Source organism: Hirundo rustica, chromosome 9 (assembly GCF_015227805.2).
Source record: "Hirundo rustica isolate bHirRus1 chromosome 9, bHirRus1.pri.v3, whole genome shotgun sequence".
Classification (NCBI taxonomy): domain Eukaryota; kingdom Metazoa; phylum Chordata; class Aves; order Passeriformes; family Hirundinidae; genus Hirundo; species Hirundo rustica.
In genome coordinates, this window is record NC_053458.1 from 4,754,490 (window position 1) to 4,775,622 (window position 21,133).

A 21,133-nucleotide genomic window follows, 5' to 3' on the forward strand; every position below is an offset into this window, starting at 1 on the left:
AAAAAAAATCACATTTTTGTCACTTTGCTGTTTATTTTTTTAAACTGATACTTTGTGTTCAAGTTCTCTGTTTTATGGACCTCTGGCTCACATGGTTATTGGATATTGTCTGTGCAGAATAAAGGCTTCAAAATGCTTTTTATGATGAAAACTGAGAGGCAGGAGCAGGGGGCTTGTATTCAGCTTCATTTTTTGCTAGATCTTTAACTGTCAGCCAGGGGAATGCTCAACTGAAACGGTGAAATATTATCAAGATGAGTTTTGGAATTGGCATAAGGCACCTGTTCATTGCCATGGGTTTTCCTTTCAAGGCATTTAATCCCGACAATGAATATCATTTCAAGAATCGAATGAAGGTGTGCCAGAGAAACTGGGCAGAAGTCTTTGGGGAGGGGAACATGCATGCTGTCTCACCCATATCCACTTTTCAGAAGGTAAGCATGGCCATGCCCTTGAAACTAATTTTAGGGTGGATGTCTTTGTTTCAGATAAGTTTATTTGTTTAGTAGGTATTTGTAACACAAAGTTTAAATATGTCACCAAGAATCATTGCAAATAGATGTGGAGTGTATGTTGGTCTGTAGACATTGATTTGTGCTCTCAAATTGTTCCAATTCTCTGTTAGAAGCTACATTTAGAAATGGGTGTGCTTCCATGTCTAAAGTAGCGCAACAATCTGTGTGTTGCTTTAGACATGAAGCACACAACGGGTGGATCTGTGTGTCTAAGGACTGACATCTGTTTGGTTGTTGAGTGTGAAATGACCAGGATAACTCCAAGTGTTCAATTGTAGTAGAGAATTCAGGCTTTTCTGGCAGCCAAGGATAAAATATCTTCAACTCAAACACACTGGCAAGGAGGCAGTTTTTGAGGTTTGCATTGTCTTGTTGCCGTTGTTCCAGATGGGTGGGTCCAGAACAGCATCAGTGGAGTTGATTTCTCCTTCAGAAAACAAATTTGTGGCCATAGAAAGAAAATTCTACATCTGCTGCTTTGGGAAAGTAATGTTCCACACTGCTACAGTGCTATAAATACAGTTGCTTGTGAGTCAGCAGCCACAATGTGATCTGTTGCCACAGCACATGGGCAGTGATGTCAGGCAGAGTCCAAAACAGGATGATGCTCATGAGAACCGACCAGAGCTCCAGCTACACTTGGTACAGGAGCTGTTACAAACATTGTTTTATTTGTATAGTAGTATATCCATGTGTGGGTTAATGGGCTGAACATGCCTGTCCAAATGCCTTGTTTCAGAAGGCAAATGTTCAGCATTGATGTTGCAGTTGCTAATTTGTTCCTGTTCTTATTGTTCAAGGAACCTCATGGGTGGCTGGTGGATCTGGTAAACAGGGTAGGTAAATGTAAACCAGAATTGTTGTCTGTCACTTGAATTCATTGGTCTTCAGAGATAATTTCTTCTCCCCCCCCGCCTCACCTTGCCCTGACTTGTTTTTTCACTCCTCACTTTTCTGACAACCACAAAATATAGTTTGAGATTTTAATCCTGCCTTGTAAAATAAAGCTTGTTGAGTTGCTGCCTTCTCCCTTGAGCACCTTTACCCTGATGTGGTATCTATGACTAGAGGAATTTGAGCCCAGCTGAGGCTGCAATCAAAGGTCCCCCAAGCAAAAGTGCCAGTCGAGTCAGCTGTTGCTGTGTGTGCTCTACTTTTCTTCCCTATGTCCATTTTTACTCAAGACAGAGTTTCTAGCTTGATGCTTAAGCCCTACTACCATGTATAATTGCATTGCATTCCCCAGTGTGACCATGAATTCCCATGAAAATAGAAAGCATTTTTTGGATGGGATGTTCCATGGTAGAGGACACTTGTTGGCATCTCAGGGACTGTCAGTGGAGTATTTTCTATAATCTTTGATTTAGAAGATAAAATACTGTAGTTCATTGTGTAATACTGATTATTTTATTTCAGTTTGCGGAGTTGGGTGGATTTTCTGCAATTCAGTCCAAACTCAATTCTGAAGATATTGAACTTGGGGTAAGTCCACCTTCTGTCATGAGACTTCTCCCTTTCCATTTTACCCTTCATGTAGAACCAGCAGTGTCCCTTTTGGCAGTGCTTTTACCTTTTCTTTGGTACCAGAGCAACACTCCCACAGAGCCCTGGAGAAGTGCTGTCAGGCTGGAGGTCAAATGAGGTTGTACATAAGAATTCTGACTGAAGAGCAATTAAGACTTCACGGAAAAGAGGAGACATTAGTTCACCTTTCTGCTAGCATTCAGCCTTCTGGTTAGACGTCAATCAAAGTAGTTTCATTGTATGTTCACCAGTATGTCCCTGGTTTTCTGTTTACTGCACCCATAGCTGCATTTAGTTGCAAGTGAATTGACTTCTGTCATTTATTACAGAGATCACTGTTTAAGGAAAAAAATCCTTAGGAAGACAGACAGTGTCTAATCCTAAACAACTTTTCAAGAGCAGTGTCTTAAAACCAACTGGTTCAACAGAGCTAAACTATTTTTGGTTATGTAGTCTAACTTGGTTAGTTTTAGCTTCCTAACCTATATTCAGGAGACTTCCAGCTCTTTCAAGCTTTGGAGAATGAGAAGGCTAAAGGAAAACTATGTCATTTGGAACCTTGTCCCCAGTATAAAATCAGTCTGCTTTCAGTGACATGCCACTTGGAGGGAATTTGCCTTCTTTTCTTGGAGTATCGATGTTTTCTGCTTTATATAGACATAGGTTCATATGTGAGCTTGACAGAAGAATAAGGAAAACCTTGATTTACATGCCAGTTCTGTAATAGAAACTTTGACTTGACTTTGTTTAATGATTAATAACTGCTTGCTTCGGGAGGAAATCTGGGTCAGCGTCGCTTAATTTGGGCCTTGGATTGCACTGCTGCACACTCAGTTCCACGGTTCTTGATCCAGTGTGAAAAGAAACTGATTTTGGTATTATTTATTGGCGAACAAATGCTTTTATACATTTAATTTCTTGACAATAGATACCACTTTAAAATCATGCATCGAAGAGATCTCGATATGTATATGACACATTTACAAAAGCTTTCTCCCACGTATTGCTTTGGGAAAGAAATTTGCCATATGGCTTTAACCTTAAATTTTGCATTCACACTTCTGATTGCTGTAGAGAGCAAGCAAAATGTGATATGTTCCTTTCCGTCTGTTTATTTCTGTGACTGAAACAAGATCCGTCAAAGAACGCTGAACAGAGTGATGAGAGGACCAAAATTAGTGAAAACTGGGAAGGCATTTTTTATTTCAGACAAAAATATATAACCCATACTGTATGCCATATATAATATATAGCACATGTGCCATAGAGTAAATCTTTCTTAAACCATGTGTTGTTGTAAAAGACTTGCACACCACAAACAATCACAGCAAATGACTGGAAATATATGATATAAATAATAGTTGTTCACCTTCATTTGCCTTTTAAGCTATAGGTTGCTAACTATGAGAAAATTTCTTAAATATGCACCTGAATACTTGCTGTCTTTCTTTCAGGCCATCTCTGCATTAGTTCAGCCATTTGGAGTTTGTGCAGAATATCTTAACTCTTCTGTAGTACAGGTAAAATGTCTTTATTATGACTTGTAAGAGGACTGAAAATTAATTTCCAATTGTGTTGGTGTGAAACCGGTGACTAATTTGAAAAGCCTTCAAAGCTCACGTTGCAGAAAGTACAAGAACCATTTTGAGCATCCTGAAGTGATGAATAAAGGGCTCAGGCAATGTTCAGATTCATTTTCCAAGCAATCATCTGTAGTCATGTATCTGCTTCTGCAGCAGTGAGAAGTTTTACCACTGCCATTAGTAAGTTTCAGCAGTAGAAACCATGTGGGAAAAGAATCCAGCCTGGAGGATGGATTTTGCTTTTAATTTACCTTTCTGGCTGAGATCAAGCACACGGATATGAGAGTTTACACTGCAAAAATTGTGGTACAGGAAAAAAATTCACCAGGATCTCTTTGTACGTGCAGACGTACTCCAGGCTTCACTCCTGCCTTCACCACCAAAAACTGTTGATTTAAGTAGCTGAAAGACTTTATTTGAAGAGGCTGTAGTTTAAAAGCCCCTGGGAATAAGAGAGGCACATGCACCTAATAACTGATGTGTTTTTAGAGGGCAGTCTGTCTGTTTCCTTTTGCAAACCTGCATTACAGTGGTCTGAAATGGGTTCTTACTCTAAAATTGTTGGGTTTTTTCCTGGACATAGCTACCAGGATAGTTTTATCTTTGATGTAGGTGTTGCTTTATCTCTAAGGTAATGGTGAGCTTTCAGCTAAGTATTTCCTTTTGCTGCAGTCACGTCTTTCAAGTAATTCAATTGATTTCAGGAAACATTAAAATGATTGTCATGCCTTTTCTCACATTCTTTAGCCCATGCTGGATCCAGTCATTCATAAAATGATAAAATACGTACAGAATGTAGAAGAGAAGGACTTGAAAGACAAGGTAATGTTTAACATATTAAATATTTAGGAGGAACTTCCTGCGTGTCTTGGAAATGCTGTCAATGTAAACTAGAAAAATAGCTTTCTTCTCACTGGCAAGAATACAGCCTGTTCTGAATTCTGACTGAATGACATAATGAAAATGCACTTACTCAATTCCATTCAATATCCTTTTCAGTAAAGACATAGTTTATGACCCTTTTTAAAATATTTTGCAGCTATCAAATTTTTGGTTTTGTCGGTCCCCTTGTGCAGCATGCTGAATGCTCACTTCTCTGACTCAGATATTTACTGTCTTGCAGTCCGTTAAATTCATATTACTGTTGCATTAGCTGTTTGCTTCTGAGAATTTGGTAGCAAAGTGTCTGTGTAACTTGTGGCTACTTCCTGCATTACCCTGAATTTGGCATTCAGTTCTGTTAAATTATGTTGACTTTTTACTTGGTTATAAATTGTTAATTTTAAACAGGGAAATATTTATAGGTTGTTGAACCAAAGGAGAGAAATTTACCAAATCCGAAGCTTTAACCAAAGGTTTCATTATCTTAAAATTCCTACTGTACAAGTGACACTTTCAGATGTACCAGCTACTGTGTTTTGATTAAACAGTCTCTGTTTGGTCACTAAACCTACTCTTTGTGAGTCACTGACATCTACAGCAGAATAACAAAAACACCAATGCCTCTGTTTGTCCCCTTTTTTGTTGTTTTGTTTCAAACAGAGACTGGTGAGCATCCCCGAGCTCTTGTCTGGGATCAAACTGCTGTGTATGCGCTTCCAGCCCGACCTGGTCACGGCGGTCGACGACTTGCGGCTGGACATTCTGCTGCGCATGTTGAAATCCCCTCACTTCAGTGCAAAAATGAACTCCCTCAAAGAAGTAGGTTGGCTTTTTGGCTGGCTGTGTGCGTGCACGAGAGCGTGGGTTTAGGTAGGATGGGTTGCTAATAAGCCACTGGAACCGCAGCCTTAAAGAAAGGGATGGCGCAACATCTGCTCGCGAGTTATGTTGCCTTAGCAAAAGCTCAGTGCCGAAGAAATACCGAAACAAGGTAATGTAACAGGAGTTGTTTATTAGTATTAGTAGCCACTGCAAGGCCTCCTGCCTAGACACAGTTTGTGAAGTGCACTATTCTAAGGAATGCAATTTTAGATTGATTTATAAGCAGCGGTCTGTGCTCTTCATTGAATAGTCACTCTGGGATAATCCTGAGCATCCTGTGGTGTATCCCGTTTTTCTCCTTTCACTGGGAGGAAACAGAAAAAAAAACCCAAATGGGACTTAAACCTATATCGATATCTTAGTCCACTCATACCAGGTCATTTCACTACATAACTGTAACGTTTTATATTGTATTTTTTTATTACAGTTGTATGTGGACACTGTAGTGTTTCAGAGTCCATCTTTTCTGCTTTTTTCCTTCTCTATTTATGAGAATATTGAGATGTTAAACCTCATTGCTATATTTGGTTCTTAATCGTAAATGCTGTGTATCCATGGTGAATTTATAAAAGTGCAGTTTTTGAAGATGTTAGCAGAAATGTGCTCTTTCTCCCTCAAGTGAGGAGCTTGTATCAGTTCAGTATTGGATAAAAAGTAGGACGCTGATTTGAGTGTAACAAGCAGAAGCCTGAGATAACCTACTTCTGGCATATCTGTAGAAAAATACCTGGCAGCACAGGCCAGCTTTTTCTGTGTCAGACAGAATAAGATTGTGCTGCATCAGAGACTGATGACATGGTGTTTCTGGTTAGGGATTCGCCTTTAAACAGCTTATTAAAAAACAAAAACAAAAAATTAAAAAAGCCAACACCTCACGAAAAGCAGCCGACCCAAAAAGTCTGAAACACCTTCTGTACTCGAAATATTTCAGGATTCACACTTAAGCTTTGTCATGAGCCTTTTGGCATAGATTTCACTCTGTGTGTGTGTGTGTGTGTGTATGATGCAGGTGGGAATTTTTTTGTTAAAATCTTACATTTTGTAATTTTTAGGTAACGAAATTAATAGAAGACAGCACTGTGTCCAAGTCAGTGAAGAATGCAATAGACACAGACCGACTGCTAAATTGGCTCGTGGAGAATTCAGTCCTGTCGATTGCTCTGGAAGGTAAGAACTCTCACAAAGCCTTTTGGCACATGCTTTGAATGACTTCAATTTAAAAATCCCATCTCTCCTTTTCAATACATTTTAACGAGCACTATTAACCAAAGGGTTCAAGGTTTTTGTTGCCTCCAAAATAAAGTAAAATCCTGCAAATTTTGTAACTATCATCTAGTTCTGTTTGACATCTGTGCAGATGTCTTCTGCTGTACCTGGGGTTTTTTACTCTGTATATTGTTAGCCTCTAGAAAAGAGAGAAAAGAGGTGGTTTTCTCCCCAAGTAGTAGCATTCTGTAGGTGTGCTATCAGATGTATGAAGCAAAACAAAATAAAAATAGAAACAGCCTTGTTCTTTTTCTTTGTACTGATACTTGTCTGTAACAGCAAAGAAAGACTTTCCAACTCAATATAGCTTTGTCCTCTTAAAAGAATTAGTTCTTTTGTATTAATTTAATGTTTGTAATAGTGTTTGAAATACATTCATTGCGTTGCCTTTCTTTGTTTCACAGGTAATATAGACCAAGCGCAATACTGTGATCGTATAAAGGGAATTATTGAACTGCTGGGCAGTAAATTATCTTTAGATGAGCTTACTAAAATTTGGAGAATTCAGGTAAGCAATCAAGACTAGGCAGGTACTTTTAGACCATATTACAAAAGCAAGCATTCCAATGAAGGGATTTTTTAAAATAATCTATCCATTTCTATTGCAATGTGGAGGTGTTGAGATTTTAACAGTGTAATTAATGCAAAGACTTCCTTCTGCTTCTTCCTTTACCATGTAGAATCAATTGTTCTGGAAATTTCTTGTATCACAGCTGTTAAATCCTGTGATGAAGCTCAGTTTTTTGCAACAAGTGTTAAAGGACTGCAAAAGTATTTGACTTGGCATAAGAGGTTGTCAGCCTGAAACAGGTGACAAGAATATTTGTCTAGACCAAACTAGGATATTAATGTTTGTGGTTGGAGGCATGGCTTTAAAGTCAGAGTGTGACTTTAAAGAGAGTGGGCTCCGACTGTATGAATTCCCATTTACCTTCCTGTACAGACATATAATTGGCTGACAAGTCATCTTTTGGCCTTCACTTTAAGGGTATTCAACATTATTGTGTGGGGAAGGTGGTTTGAGTGTCTGTGCAGATGACACATGGAAACTTTGACAAGAAAATAATCTTCCCCTGCAGGAAATGGTTTTCTTCTCTGTGCAAATGTTGATATTTTAGACTAAACTCATTGAACACTGTCAGCTCTGGAGTTTGTGTGGCATGGTAGCAAGCATGCTGAACATACCAGAGCTGAAATGTGATTCTGGCTCCCTCACTTTTATTCTTTAATAAAAAGCAATACTTCCTCCCCCTCTCTGGCTGTTGTTACCATGGTGCTCCCATCCATGTGGGAGGAGATTTTGTATTGCTCATTTTTGAGTAAAGCCTGGGAGAATTTCAAAGATTCAACACCTCATGCATGAACCTCACCAAGCAATAGAAAAGGTGATGTTTGTACTGCTGCCACTGCAGCAGCTTGAAGCTGCTGTAATAGTGGCAGACTTGTAGTTTTCCTGCTTTAGAATTGCTTCTAAAGATTTCTCAGCCAGGGAAATGAGGAGCACAGACAGTTTATCCTGAACTTGTGTTTCTACCATGTCAAAAGCTGCTATTCTCACTCATTATTAGTATGAATAGTAGAGTAGTGCTTACATGAAGGTTTTTCTCTGGTATGTTTGGGTTAAAGACCTACCTTCTTGTGGTTTCCTTCTTTTCAGTCAGGACAATCCTCCACTGTGATTGAGAACATACATACCATTATTGCTGCAGCTGCTGTGAAGTTCAGCTCTGATCAGCTCAACCATTTATTTGTTCTAATCCAAAAGGTAAGTTTTCACATGAATTCACATTCCTTAGGAAGAGAATTGGTGAGATGTACTAGTGTATCCAGCCTGATGAGGCAAACGCCTTGAGTACATTATATTTTCTATATAAATGTAAAATTTGCTATTAAAAACCACTTTTACTACTAACTTTTGTGTAAACCCAGAAGCCTAATCTGCTACTGTATTGCTAATTTACTTGGATTCTAAGTACATTAGGTAACCAGTCCTAAGGGACCTAAAGTGAGATTTTATTATGATATTTAATCCCCAATAGTATTTGAAAAAGGGTTGAGCAAATTAGTGCTGTAAGTCTCAGCAACAGAAATAAGGAAATACTTACGTTGAAAATATATTTGTTTGTATTTTGATTTTCCTGCAGTAAAGCGATTGTGGATTCTATTTTTGTGCACACTTGAGGTGTAACAGCCTGACAGAGGTGCTCTAACTTTGATTTCTTTGCTGTCCAGAGCTGGGAGACGGAGAGTGACCGAGTGAGGCAGAAGCTGCTGAGCCTCATTGGGCGCATTGGCCGAGAGGCACGAGTGGAAACAACCACTGGCAAGGCAAGTGGATGGTTTTCCTTTGGATTTTTGATTAATTAAATGTAGAGTCGTTAGCCTCTGTACTTCCTAGGTGCTGACTACCCTTGCCCTTCCTTCCTCCAGGTTCTGGAGGTACTTTGGGACCTGGCTCACCTTCCAACGTTACCGTGTAGTCTTATCCAGCAGGCCTTGGAGGAACACCTGACAATCCTCAGTGATGCTTATGCGGTGAAAGAGGCAATCAAAAGGAGCTACATCATCAAATGCATAGAGGATATTAAGAGGGTTGGTTTATTATTTTATCTTTTCCAAAATGAAATCTTATCTAGCCTCGATGTTGCCCTTTACTTTCAAGATGCACAAATTGTGTGTCCCATCTGTAAGTTCTTACCTTGGGGAGTCCTCGAGAGGGGTAGGCTTTGTGTGAGCCTCTTTGTTGATCATGAGACTCATAGTAAGTCTCTTGCCTTTGTTTTAAGCAAATTTTCAGCACAAGGAGTGATCAGTTTATGGGAAACTACCAGGATGGGCCCAAGGTTAGAATTTGCAAATGGAACCACTGTAAAGGTATGTCAGTATTTTAACTGTCCCTTTCATGTGAAAGCCTAGATTAGTTTTTTTTGAGTAAAGCATGTGTTCTGGCATGACCATTAAGTCTCAAAATGCAAATCGATATTTCAATCGTAGTAGTTTTGTATTTTAGTAAAATACTTAACTCCTTTCCTGTATCATAAAGAAGCCATTCCCTAAGCTGCCTGTACTGTTTCCTGGCAGCAGCAGAGATGTGCATGGCTTAAAAGACTGCATATATTCTCTCCTGCACTTTTCACATAGCAGGCAGTTTTTCTTGAGGCCTGCAGGAACGTTCCTGTCTTCCTTTTTTTTTCAGCCTGAAGTATGTTGTAAAAAAAGAAAAAGGCTTGTACTGTTTTTGTTCATTTCTTTCATGATAAATTAGGTTTTGTCTGTGTTGCAGCATCTGTAGAGGATTTTAGATGTTTGAGAAGTATAATATGTTGGTTCTTGATACTGATCACACTTCTGTGTGTGTGTTCATGAATATGAATTTCAAGTCTTGGGTTCTCAATGTATGTGAAAGTTAGAGGGTTTTTGGTTTTTTTTCTTTTGGATCTTCTCTTATGCTTTCCTAATCTCATTCCTTTTAATTATATTCTGGCAAGGGCTTTTACAGAGGTGCTGCAGTGGGAAACACTAACAAAAAGCTGTAATTGTAAGCTAGAGGGATTGGGGTAAGCATACAGCAGACTTCTATAATACATGGTGTTCTTATTTCCCTTCATTAGGAAAATGAAGACATAAACTGGGAGGGAATGTAATGTTAAGGCAGCTTTCTGAAATTTGTGAGGGAGCCTTCAGTGGAGAGCTCTGTCATGGGCAGGTTCCTCTCTGAGTGTGTAGGTGGTATTTGGGTGTTGTCAGTATTTAAACCAGACATCACTTCTCTGAACAAGCAACCTCAGAACTGGTCTGTGTGGTCAAACTTTACAGAAAATGAAGCCTCCCAGAAAAGTGATGAGCAGTTCTAAAAATGAGGTAGGAGGGTTATTCTTTGTAGGATCTCTTTGAAAATGCAGCTTAAGTATCCTTTGCTTCCTATCAGGGAGCCGCTTGCAGCACCAATCAGAATTTTCTTGTCTCTTAAGCCTCACTAGTATTTGAAATTCTTTCTTCTGTTGCTCTTGCTTTAGCAGCAAATAACATCATTTGACTGGATTTGCCATTTTATGCCCTTTTAGACCTGCTTCATCTCCCATAATTGAGGAAGGTGGTGGCTATCGTCTCTCCCTGGTGCAACTGAGTTCTTTTTGGCTACTTAATTTGCATGTTCTCTAGCAAGGAGCTGGTACTTTGGGCTTAATAATAGGGAGTGCAAAATGGCATATGTGTGGATCAAGGGACTTCTTGTAGAAAGTGAACAAGGGCACCTAGAGTGTGTTTGGAAAGGAAGCAGGAGCAAGTAACTGAAGCCAGCAGAAGTGGTAGCTGTTGTTTTGAAACAGCAGCGTTGACAGGTATCAGTAGGCTTCCAGGAGTCTGAGAGGAAAGTTAAGCTGTTGTTGAGCATTTACCACATGTGTAATTGTTTTTACCTTTCCTGCTACCAGTCATCCCAGCACAATAATCCTCAGTTTGTGTGGGTGGTGCCAGCCTTGCGTCAGCTCCACGAAATCACGCGTTCATTTATTAAGCAAACTTACCAAAAACAAGACAAGGTAAGGCTATATGCTGACAAGAGTTTTGAAGTTTTGTTGTGTCTGTGTAGCTCTGCCAAACATGGAAGTTTGAATTTAGGAAAAAAGCATAAATTAGCTAATAAAGAATTTCAAAAGTAGCTTAGTGATGTAGCATAAACAAACTGTTGGAGTAGAGGTGCTGTGCTGTCCCTTTGTGAGTGTGTGTGTGTATAAATCTGTTTGCTGTGTCAGGACTAATTTATTTTATTCTCAGCCTTTTGTAGAATAATTAACAAGCACGTTTGTGTTAAGAAATGAACAATGGCTAATGTTCAGAGCAACTGCTTTGTAATTGAATTGACATTGACTCTTGGAAAACAAACTAAACCACCAGCAGTCACGTGTGCTGCGGAGTGGCTGCGTGGAGGTGTGGGACTTGGCAATCTGCAGCACTTGTGTTTCAGCACATGCTGAAAACACCAACATCAGGGGGGTTGGGTGCTTGGAAAGGGAGCAGCTGACTCTTGAGGGGGGAACATGACACCTTCTGGTAAGAAATGTGTGTCTGCAGAAGAGCAAATTGCTGTGTGCACATCCCGGCTTAACTATCGTTTTCAAACCATCTTTTCTCTCTTTCGTTTTATTGCCAAGAGCATTATCCAAGATTTAAAGAAAAACTTTGAAATCGTGAAGTTGGTGACAGGAAGCCTGATATCCTGTCACCGTTTGGCTGCATCTGTGGCAGGCCCAGGAGGGCTGGTGGGAGCAACACTGGTGGATGGCCGATACACTTACCGAGAGGTGAGTGTAATTTCTTTATCTTGCTGTTTCATTTTTGAAATTCACTGGGGAATAGTGACTCTGGTTTTTATTTAATGTTCTACTACTTACCTATGAAGGCTTGTTGTACCCTTGTCATTACATAGAAGAAAGCTGTGTAAACATTACACAAAATCACACAAGTTCCTTAGCAAAATCTTTACCTGGTGAAGAGTGGATCTCCTCATCCTGGGATCTGTTGTTGCCAAGCCTGTGCAGCTTCCAGCTTCTCCACCAGCTTCAGTTCCTAGTAGGGATGATACCCTTGAATGTGTGAAGCTCTTAATACCTGCAACAGATTTGCTAATTAGCACATAGAAGCCCTACACACAAATAGCAGTTTCTTGCTAATCCTTTGATAATTGTTTTTTCCACGCTAGTTTTGTAAAATGGTGTCAAATAATATCGCCACCAGCAAAGTAAGAGCAAATCCAAAGGGCCTTCAGTGTTTGTTTTCAGAAAGGTAGTCACAAAGTATGTTTAAAATAGAAATAAATCTCACAAACAGTTTGTGTTTCCAGGCTTTTCAAAGTGAGCTATTGTTTGACAACGAAATTTGCAAAAAGAGAAAAAAAAAAATGAAATAGAATGCTCGGAGTTCTTGTTTCAGAAAGAAAAGTCTTAAGCTTGAGTTTTTGTTTCCTCTTTCTCAGTATTTGGAGGCACATCTAAAATTTTTGGCATTTTTTCTGCAAGAAGCCACCCTTTATTTGGGCTGGAATCGTGCCAGGGAGATCTGGGAATGCCTTGTAACCGGCCAAGATGTTTGTGAGTTGGACCGAGAGGTAAGGAAAACTTGAAAAGTTGCTTTCTGTGGTTGCAGAAGGAATTTTAATGGATCATGAGTAACATGTGTGTTTGTTGAGACATGTGAAGTGTGAGTAGCAAACACAAACTATATGTGCATTTTATGCTTTGTGTAGGTACAGCAGCCACTGTTAGGAGTTCACTTATGGCCAGGATGCTCTATTAACATTAAATTTTTAAATTTGACTGGAAGAGGGATATTGGCTGGGAGATTAGTTGGAGATGGTGGTTTGAAAGGAGTTCATGGAGATTGGTGCAGACACAGGAGACATTCAGCATTATTTGGGTGGAAGATGACTATGGAGTACCCTAAAGCTGCAATGCAGCCTCTATAACATTTGGGGTTAGCAGGAGATGAGATTTTGAACCTCTTGCTGTAGATAAATCTTCTGCAAGATGAATTACTGGGTATCTGATATAGTTTGCTGTATAAAACTAAAATATTTGATGTGACAGTAGTGTAAAAATTATGTCTGCCTTTCATTCACAGATGTGCTTTGAGTGGTTTACAAAAGGGCAGCATGATCTGGAGAGTGATGTGCAGCAACAGCTCTTCAAAGAGAAAATTCTTAAACTGGAATCATATGAAATTACCATGAACGGTAAGGAAATGGATTTGGTGAACAGATTTGGGGTTGAAATATATAACCACAAATTTGCTTCCTAAGCCTTCAAATCAAACATCTAACCAGTTCTATAAATCAATGTAATAAAGGGGTCTGTCATTTTGAGCTTTATTAGTTAAAGAGGGAGAAGTTCATCTCCTGCATTTGATAACTTTACTTTTTAAACTAAGAAACTAAGCATGACCAGCATAAAAAACCTGCCTTTTTTTTTTTTTCCCCCACTTTCAGGTTTTAGTTTATTTAAGACATTCTTTGAAAATGTGAACCTGTGTGATCATCGGCTGAAGAGGCAAGGAACTCAACTGGTGAGTGTGTGCTGGCAAGTTTGTTCCTGTGTCCTCTTAGGGACAGGAGGAGGTGAGACAAGGATTGTGCAGCAGCTGTTGGACATGGTCATGTTTGTGTTAATGACCAGATTGTCAACATTGTCAAAGTTTTAGCTTCAGAATTTAACAATTTCAGCAGTTAAAATTCAGCGATAGCTGGAAGTTGGCTTGAAAAACATTGCAGAAGGAACAGCTGAACTATTTTTTTTTTTTTAATAATCATGAAATTCTAGTGTGCAATTTTTTTCTTCTCTCTAGCAGGGAAAGTCTTTTTTGATTTTTTTTTTTTTTTCTTTGAATGGGAGTTAGATTTATCATATTTAAATTCTAACCTGCTATAATTTTCAACTTTGATCCTTCTGTGGTTTTGTTAAATTAATGGTTATATGTTAAGTAGTTTTCTATAGGCGTTTTAGATCTTTATCACAGAGAACTTATTTCAAATGCAGAATTTTTTGCCAAGTATCATAGCAAGTTTTGTGATCATTTGCTGTGTGGTTAGTTACCGTGTTGACTTTTTTGAAACAAATTCCATTCTAGATTAAATTTCTCCATGCCTTTAAATTTTTTAATTTTTCAGTTGGCTTGACTGAGATTGTTCTGTGGAACTTGTTTATCCACCTGTAAACAATTTTTTCTTCTTGTATAAGCACACAAGTGTGCGGCAGTTGGTTTAATTTTGCACTGTGCCAAAGTTTGGCAGCATGTTGGAAAAGAAAATCTTTACGTTTTAGTCAAAAGGTGCTTTTCCAACAGTTTTGTCCCTGTGGTTCAATTCACTATTGTGTAAGAAATCCAGTCGTGTTTTACTGTTGTTCTTTCTTGTGTAGAGTGTAGAAAAACTGGAATTAATAGGAATGGATTTCATTTGGAAGATTGCAATGGAGTCACCAGATGAAGAAATTGCCAATGAAGCTATTCAACTGATAATAAATTACAGCTATATTAATCTGACTCCCAGATTGAAAAAGGTAGGAATATATTGGTACATAAATGCGCTTTGACATTCATCAAGTCTTGATACTCTGCGTGTTCAGCTGTGTGATTTGTTGGGTTCTGTCAGTTTATGAGTAATTCCCATGATTTTCGTGTAAGTTCTAATTAACTTGTGCATTTTATCTTCAGGATTCAGTATCACTGCACAAGAAATTCATTGCTGATTGCTACACGCGATTAGAGGTAAAGGACAAATTTTCATTATTCTCGTGCCAGCATCCTTTTGGTTCTGTATCTTAGAATGAGAATACCCGTCTATTATAATTCCATTTAAAGTAAAGAATTCTTTCCACAAATATTTTTTTGTCCTCTGAGGACATCCTGACTGTCCCTTGCTGTGCTCTGTGTTGCAGGCAGCCAGCTCTGCGCTCGGCGGTCCAACGTTAACACACGCTGTCACGAGAGCTACAAAAATGCTTACAGCAACTGCCATGCCTACAGTGGCAACATCAGTGCAGTCTCCTTACAGGTAGGCCAGCCTCTCAAGGAATAAATGTGACAGTAGGTGTTTGCTCCCAGCTGCTTCCCACAAGATTTCGAGTGCTTAATTGAAATTCTTGGTCATTGGGAGTTGTACATTCTGGTGGTTCCTCAATTGCGTGTTCCGGTTGCTGTGCAATAGGAGTTCCAGAGGTTTTGAAAAACCTGTGCTTAAAAAAGGAAAACAACAAGGAAACAAAGAAAACCAAAGCCAAATAGACATTAAAAAAATCCCTAGAACAATGAATCAAAATAGAAAATAACCACCCTGCCTCCAGCCCCCAAAAAACCAAAACCAAACAACAAAAACTAAACAAAAAACCCCACAGGTTATTACCACCTTATTAATCATGTAATATATCTGAGGCAGTGGGATTTAGGTGTGGTTCTTCTTAAATTAGAAGAGAAAAGGTTTTTTTCAACCTTGAGCCTAATTTACACCTGAATATATGTAACTTAAATATAGGAGTATAGGGTGGGCCCTTTAGAAACACGAATCTTCCTCTGAAGCTGGCAACTTCTCAAGCAGTACAACAGAAGGCTCTTGGCCTGTTTTCCTAGTTCATTTCTGCTGAATTAACTCCAAGTTTGAGGAGGTGCCTTCAAAACCAGACAATTCATGGTAGTTACCCGTGGGCGTTGGAAATTAATCTGCGAGACAAGTTACTCTTGTTTTCAATGTTTATCTTTAGGTCAACTAAACTTGTAATAATTGAGAGACTGCTGCTGTTGGCAGAGCGTTACGTGATAACAATAGAGGTAAGTTGTGTCATTTCCTACTAGGCAAGGCTAAGAGCACAACTTCCAATTTTATTAAAAACAGCAAAAGTTATTTAAACATGCAACCCTCCTTACCCACCATCCCAGAAATATCTTCATTTTCAAGAGTGATATTTACTGTCATCCTTCTCTTCCTGCAGGACCTTTACTCTGTTCCCCGAACTATTCTACCTCATGGTGCCTCTTTCCATGGACATCTTTTAACCCTTAATGTTACATATGAGTCTACCAAAGATACCTTCACCATTGAGGTAGGTGTGCCCAGCTTGTGTGTGCCATGGACTCTTGGTTACGTAGCCACTCTCGGTGGGTTTTATGCCTGGGCTGAATAGAGTAAATTGGGTTATAAAGACTCCAGTCAACTTGAAAACTCTTCTTGAAAACGTTAAAAATATGTATCTGGAAGTGTCTGTGGACCAAATATATTTTGATCATTAAATTCCAGGATGGGAGAAGTAAGTTTTCTGCTCACTGTGGGTGTTGGAGCATTTCTGTGCTGTCCTATCCCATCACTCTTATGAAAAATACTTTTACCACCTTATGCAGGAAGACTCTTTGGGAAGATTTTAATTTTTCTTGGCATTTACTGCTCGAGCAGACTTACTGAACCAGCATTGTTTAATTTCACAGGCTCATAGCAATGAAACCGTAGGAAGCGTCAGGTGGAAGATAGCAAAGATGTTGAATTCACCTGTGGAAAATATACAGATATTTGCCAATGACAGCCTGGTACGTTAACTACAAAGAATCCCCATTCTTTAGGAAATTGAGTCTTTTCCAGAACTAAACAATAAATATTTTCTTGCAGCTAACAGTCAACAAAGATCAGAAACTACTTCACCAGCTGGGCTTCTCTGATGAACAAATCCTTACAGTAAAAACATCAGGAAGTGGGACTCCCTCAGGGAGCTCTGCAGATTCCTCAACCAGTTCCAGCAACAGCAGCAGTGTATTTAGTTCATCCTATGCAATGGAACAGGTACAGCAGAATATGACCTGAAGCCTTCCCTCAGATTTTTCCTGAAGCAGGGATAGATGGGCTCCAATTAGATCATCCAATCTTTAGTAACCTGGTTTTCCTTTCAAACTGCAGTTGAAACAAATCATCTAAATGCACAGCTGCCTTGTGCATGCAGGTTGGACTTTATAATCTGTACTCCGTCACTTCTGGTAGTCTGCTTGGTGTTTATTCATTTCTGCAGGGTCTTTTAAACAGATAGGACCCATCTGGTTTAATTTTGACACTGTATTTGTTGAGGGTGGAGATTTCCACATTTTCACTACTAACAAAGCTGCAGTATTGAAAGTAAACTAAGAAGCATCAATTGGCGTGTTCAGATCACACCTGATCTGCTTTGTATTTTGCTTGTCATAACAGCTGACTTCAAAAATTGGCTGTTAAAAAGGAAATGGAATAATGTAAAAATTTAAATGTTGTCTCATCCTGGAAAGTAGCTGGGATTTCTGTGGGTCAGGTTGGCATCTGGGCCATTTGCTTCAGTGAGTTATTCTGTTAAATTTATGTGTAACAGAAGGGAGAAAAAGACTTTTGTATTTCTGCTTAATTCTCAGGAGAAATCCCTCCCTGGAGTCGTCATGGCTCTCGTGTGTAATGTGTTTGACATGCTTTACCAGCTTGCCAACCTGGAGGAGCCAAGGTAAGCAGATTAAATAGTTACTAAATATTAAAGAATTTAGTGCTCACAGTGCCCAGTTTGAATACTCCACTCACTCCACTTGGGCAGGCATCCACCAGGCCAGTCTGGCTGAGCCCTTGCTTTGTGCATTTAACTTCTGATTTCTTTTTCAGGATAACACTGAGAGTGAGGAAACTTCTGCTCCTGATTCCCACTGACCCAGCTATTCAGGAGGCTCTTGATCAGCTTGATTCCCTAGGAAGGAAGGTATGGATTAAATAATTGAGCATGGTGAGCTACACAAAGAGGCTTTTACTACCAGGTTCCTTAAATTCCCTGTCAGATTATTATTATTATTAGTCACAGAGGGTTTGAAACTGCAGCAAAATAATATTCATGTTAAGTCAATGTTCATCATTGACTTATTTCCAGGCAGCCAGAGGTGAGAGGATTATTACAGGGGTTGTAGGAAATGTATTCTCAGTTGCAGCAAAACACAGGAGTCTCAAAATACTTCTTGTGGCTTTTTCCTTCTAGAAAACACTGCTTTCAGAATCCAGTTCTCAGTCCTCAAAATCCCCATCCTTGTCTTCAAAACACCAACATCAGCCCAGTGCCAGTTCAATACTAGAAAGTCTTTTCAGATCTTTTGCTCCAGGCATGTCCACGTTCAGAGTGCTCTACAATTTAGAGGTAAGAAAACAAATTTGCTTCTTTCTGTGCTTCTGAGCAGTAAGAGTGAAGTATTTCTAGGGTTTTTTTGGGCAGGAGTCCACTATAATGGAGTCATTATGAAAAATGCAAATATTGTGGCACGGTCTGCTTTTCTGCATGTGGTAAATTTTACACAGAATGAAAGGGACAGAAAATTCCCTTTCAGAGACTTTACTGAGAAACCAGGCCCCTCTTTGTGAAAGGTGGAAGAAGTGTTCTGAAGTAAGTGTAAAGAAGCAAAGAAACATCAAATTTACTGTTTAAATAAAATTCCTGCTTGAATCTCTAGATCCTTGAATATGCAATTTTTAGTGCGTGTATATATATATATATAAAAATATATTTTAAAAAATTTGGCCCTTAAAAATTAATGGGATCTATTTTAAGTTGGATTGGTTTCATTTGATTAAATTTGTCAGAAACTTCTGTGCTGTATAAGTCTCCCATTTTCTGTCTAAAGAGGAGTGTTTTTACAAAGCATTCAGCTGCAAAGAATTTTTCAAACTATCCAAACGTGCTGGGCTTTTACCAAGAGTCCTCTGACCTGTTTTGGCTGCACAGGTAGAGTGAAATACGTAGAATTTTTTTACCCCTAAGCATTCTGCTAAATTTTTTAGCCAAAATGCTGGATTGGGCCCTGTAAAGATTCTTTCCTAGAGTCCAATGAATAGATTTTAAGGATTACAGGACATCTGGTGATGTTGGAAGGACGCAGTAACCTGCACACTAAAAGCTGGACAGTGTTTAGTTCTACTTGCAGGTCCCACTGTTTGTAAGGACCCATGACAAATGTGATTTGAACAACTTGAGGCTGGAGGACCAGTTGCCAGTTGCTTCCAGAACATTAGACAAAATTATTCTCTTTCTTTCATGGTGTGTGCCAGGATTACTGTAGGAATTTTCTCGTGATTGCTTCCCTTTAGGTTTCCACAGTCTAATGTTAGCTCTTCATCTTCCTACACTGTCATCACACTCCTGCCTTAGGATTCCCCCTTTTCTATACAGCTGGAGTGAAAGATACTTGATTATGTCTTCAGAACATGTTGACAAGTTCTACAACTCGAAGCAAATGGTTTAGGGTGTCTTGTTGAGCTGACAGGTTATATTGCAGTAGGATGGGACAGTAATCTGCTGCTTCTGTGCCAGAGAAAATAATAAAAGCAAGTAATAAATTGCTTGCTTTTCTGGCAAGGGATGAGAAGTAATAAAATGGATTGGATGTGTAGATCATATAAGTGGACTTGTTCCTCAGCTCCAGTCAAGCTAATTGGAAGATGGTTTCTCTCAGGAAAAGGAATATGTGCTTTTTTTATTCCCTCAGCTGGTGATCTGGTGAAAAGATGGGAATCAGTCTGGACTGCTTTCTGAAAAAAAATGTGCACAGGAAATTTGCAGAACATATGAAAGAGATGAAAATTGAATGTTGCAGATATCCAGGGGTTGATAAGATTTCGTGCCTGGAGCTCTGTAAAACATTCTTCTGATCTGTGACCCTGGAAGAGTTGTATTTTGTTTGCAGCATTGTTGGCTGTACATGCCAAGGAGACTTTTCAAGAAAGTAAATCGTATCTGTGGGGTTTTCTAGGCTTTTGGGAGGGGCCAGGGTTTGTTTGGTTGATGGTTTTGGGGTTTTTGTGGGAGGGTTTTGGTGGGTTTGTTTGGGTGTTGGGGTTTTTTTACGTGAAGTGAAACGGATTATAAACGTAGACGAGAAGTGACCCACAGAGACCACAGAGTTCCTTCCAGCCATGTTTCTGAGTGATTTGCAGGCTGAGGTTTAGTGCTGGTTTAAAACAGGAGGGATGATAGTGGTGATGTTCATAATGCCTCTAGAATTACCTGAGCCATCTTTTACAAAGAAACACCAGAGTAATAGTAGCACAATCATATTTCAGGAGGTGTGAAGCAATAAGTAAGCCATCTGTAGGGTGTTTTATGGGATACTGTGAATTGAAAATCCAGAACCAAGAAGAATTTGGGCCCCTAAGAAGCCCCAAGTAAACCAGAAGGTGGCATTCCATGTACTCCATCCATTCCCTTAACATGTAAACTGCAGTGAGGACAAGATGCCCTTTGCCTCAGAATAAATATCTGTGGTTGCCATAGTTTGTTTATTCCTAAATATTTGAGCATTATTGAATATATGAGATTTCTCTTGCTGACTACAGTTTTGTGTAAGTGTACTATTAATTGCTTCATTTGTAGTGGATTTTTTTTCTGTTGCACTTTCAAACTTCAACAGGTAAAGAATGCTAAGAGGAGTGTTAGTTTACATCTGCTTATTTATTTGTTTGTTTGTTTATTGTAGGTGCTGAGCTCCAAGCTGATGCCAACTGCAGATGATGAAATGGCAAGAAACTGTGCCAAGTCTTTCTGTGAAAACTTCCTCAGAGCAGGAGGTTTGAGGTTAGATCTCAAAACCTTGACTCAATTTGTAGCACTTAATTTACTTAGCAGTTGTGTGGTTTCCTATTTCCACACTGTAGCACACTAATACACCTGTCAGCTTCTTCTCCAGAGAAAAAAAATCCACCCAAGGCTGTTCTACCACTGTCTAGTAGCTGTCATATTTAACATGTTGCTAAACCTGAAAATGAAGTTAGGCACAAATAAGCTTGTGGAATGTAACTTGTACAAAGTAGTTGATATTTGGATAGTTTTGTGACGTTTAAGTGTTTCAATTCAAATTTGCAAGCGTGTACGTTGCACTCTTCTGTGTAGATACCAGTGGACATTTTAAGCAGTCAAAGTATAGGTCATGCAGTGGGAACCAAATTAAGTTTGTAATTGCAGT

The 21,133-nt window shown here is 39.1% G+C and overlaps 1 protein-coding gene across 3 annotated transcripts in view; it reads left to right on the top strand.

Moving 5' to 3' along the window:
- The window catches only part of USP24 (ubiquitin specific peptidase 24), a 61,597-nt gene that overhangs the window by 15,537 nt on the left and 24,927 nt on the right, over nt 1-21,133 (top strand). For all 3 annotated transcript variants that reach the window (XM_040073655.1, XM_040073657.1, XM_040073656.2), the window contains exons 5-31: nt 312-434; nt 1,316-1,351; nt 1,932-1,997; nt 3,494-3,559; nt 4,370-4,444; nt 5,165-5,323; nt 6,439-6,553; nt 7,057-7,160; nt 8,310-8,417; nt 8,885-8,980; nt 9,083-9,244; nt 11,086-11,193; nt 11,806-11,955; nt 12,627-12,758; nt 13,271-13,382; nt 13,635-13,711; nt 14,563-14,703; nt 14,858-14,911; nt 15,082-15,197; nt 15,901-15,967; nt 16,129-16,239; nt 16,619-16,717; nt 16,797-16,967; nt 17,561-17,646; nt 17,799-17,892; nt 18,163-18,318; nt 20,648-20,745. In XM_040073655.1, the coding sequence (XP_039929589.1) occupies nt 312-434; nt 1,316-1,351; nt 1,932-1,997; nt 3,494-3,559; nt 4,370-4,444; nt 5,165-5,323; nt 6,439-6,553; nt 7,057-7,160; nt 8,310-8,417; nt 8,885-8,980; nt 9,083-9,244; nt 11,086-11,193; nt 11,806-11,955; nt 12,627-12,758; nt 13,271-13,382; nt 13,635-13,711; nt 14,563-14,703; nt 14,858-14,911; nt 15,082-15,197; nt 15,901-15,967; nt 16,129-16,239; nt 16,619-16,717; nt 16,797-16,967; nt 17,561-17,646; nt 17,799-17,892; nt 18,163-18,318; nt 20,648-20,745 (2,882 nt within the window). The remainder of the gene's footprint in view (nt 1-311; nt 435-1,315; nt 1,352-1,931; nt 1,998-3,493; nt 3,560-4,369; nt 4,445-5,164; nt 5,324-6,438; nt 6,554-7,056; nt 7,161-8,309; nt 8,418-8,884; nt 8,981-9,082; nt 9,245-11,085; nt 11,194-11,805; nt 11,956-12,626; nt 12,759-13,270; nt 13,383-13,634; nt 13,712-14,562; nt 14,704-14,857; nt 14,912-15,081; nt 15,198-15,900; nt 15,968-16,128; nt 16,240-16,618; nt 16,718-16,796; nt 16,968-17,560; nt 17,647-17,798; nt 17,893-18,162; nt 18,319-20,647; nt 20,746-21,133) is intronic.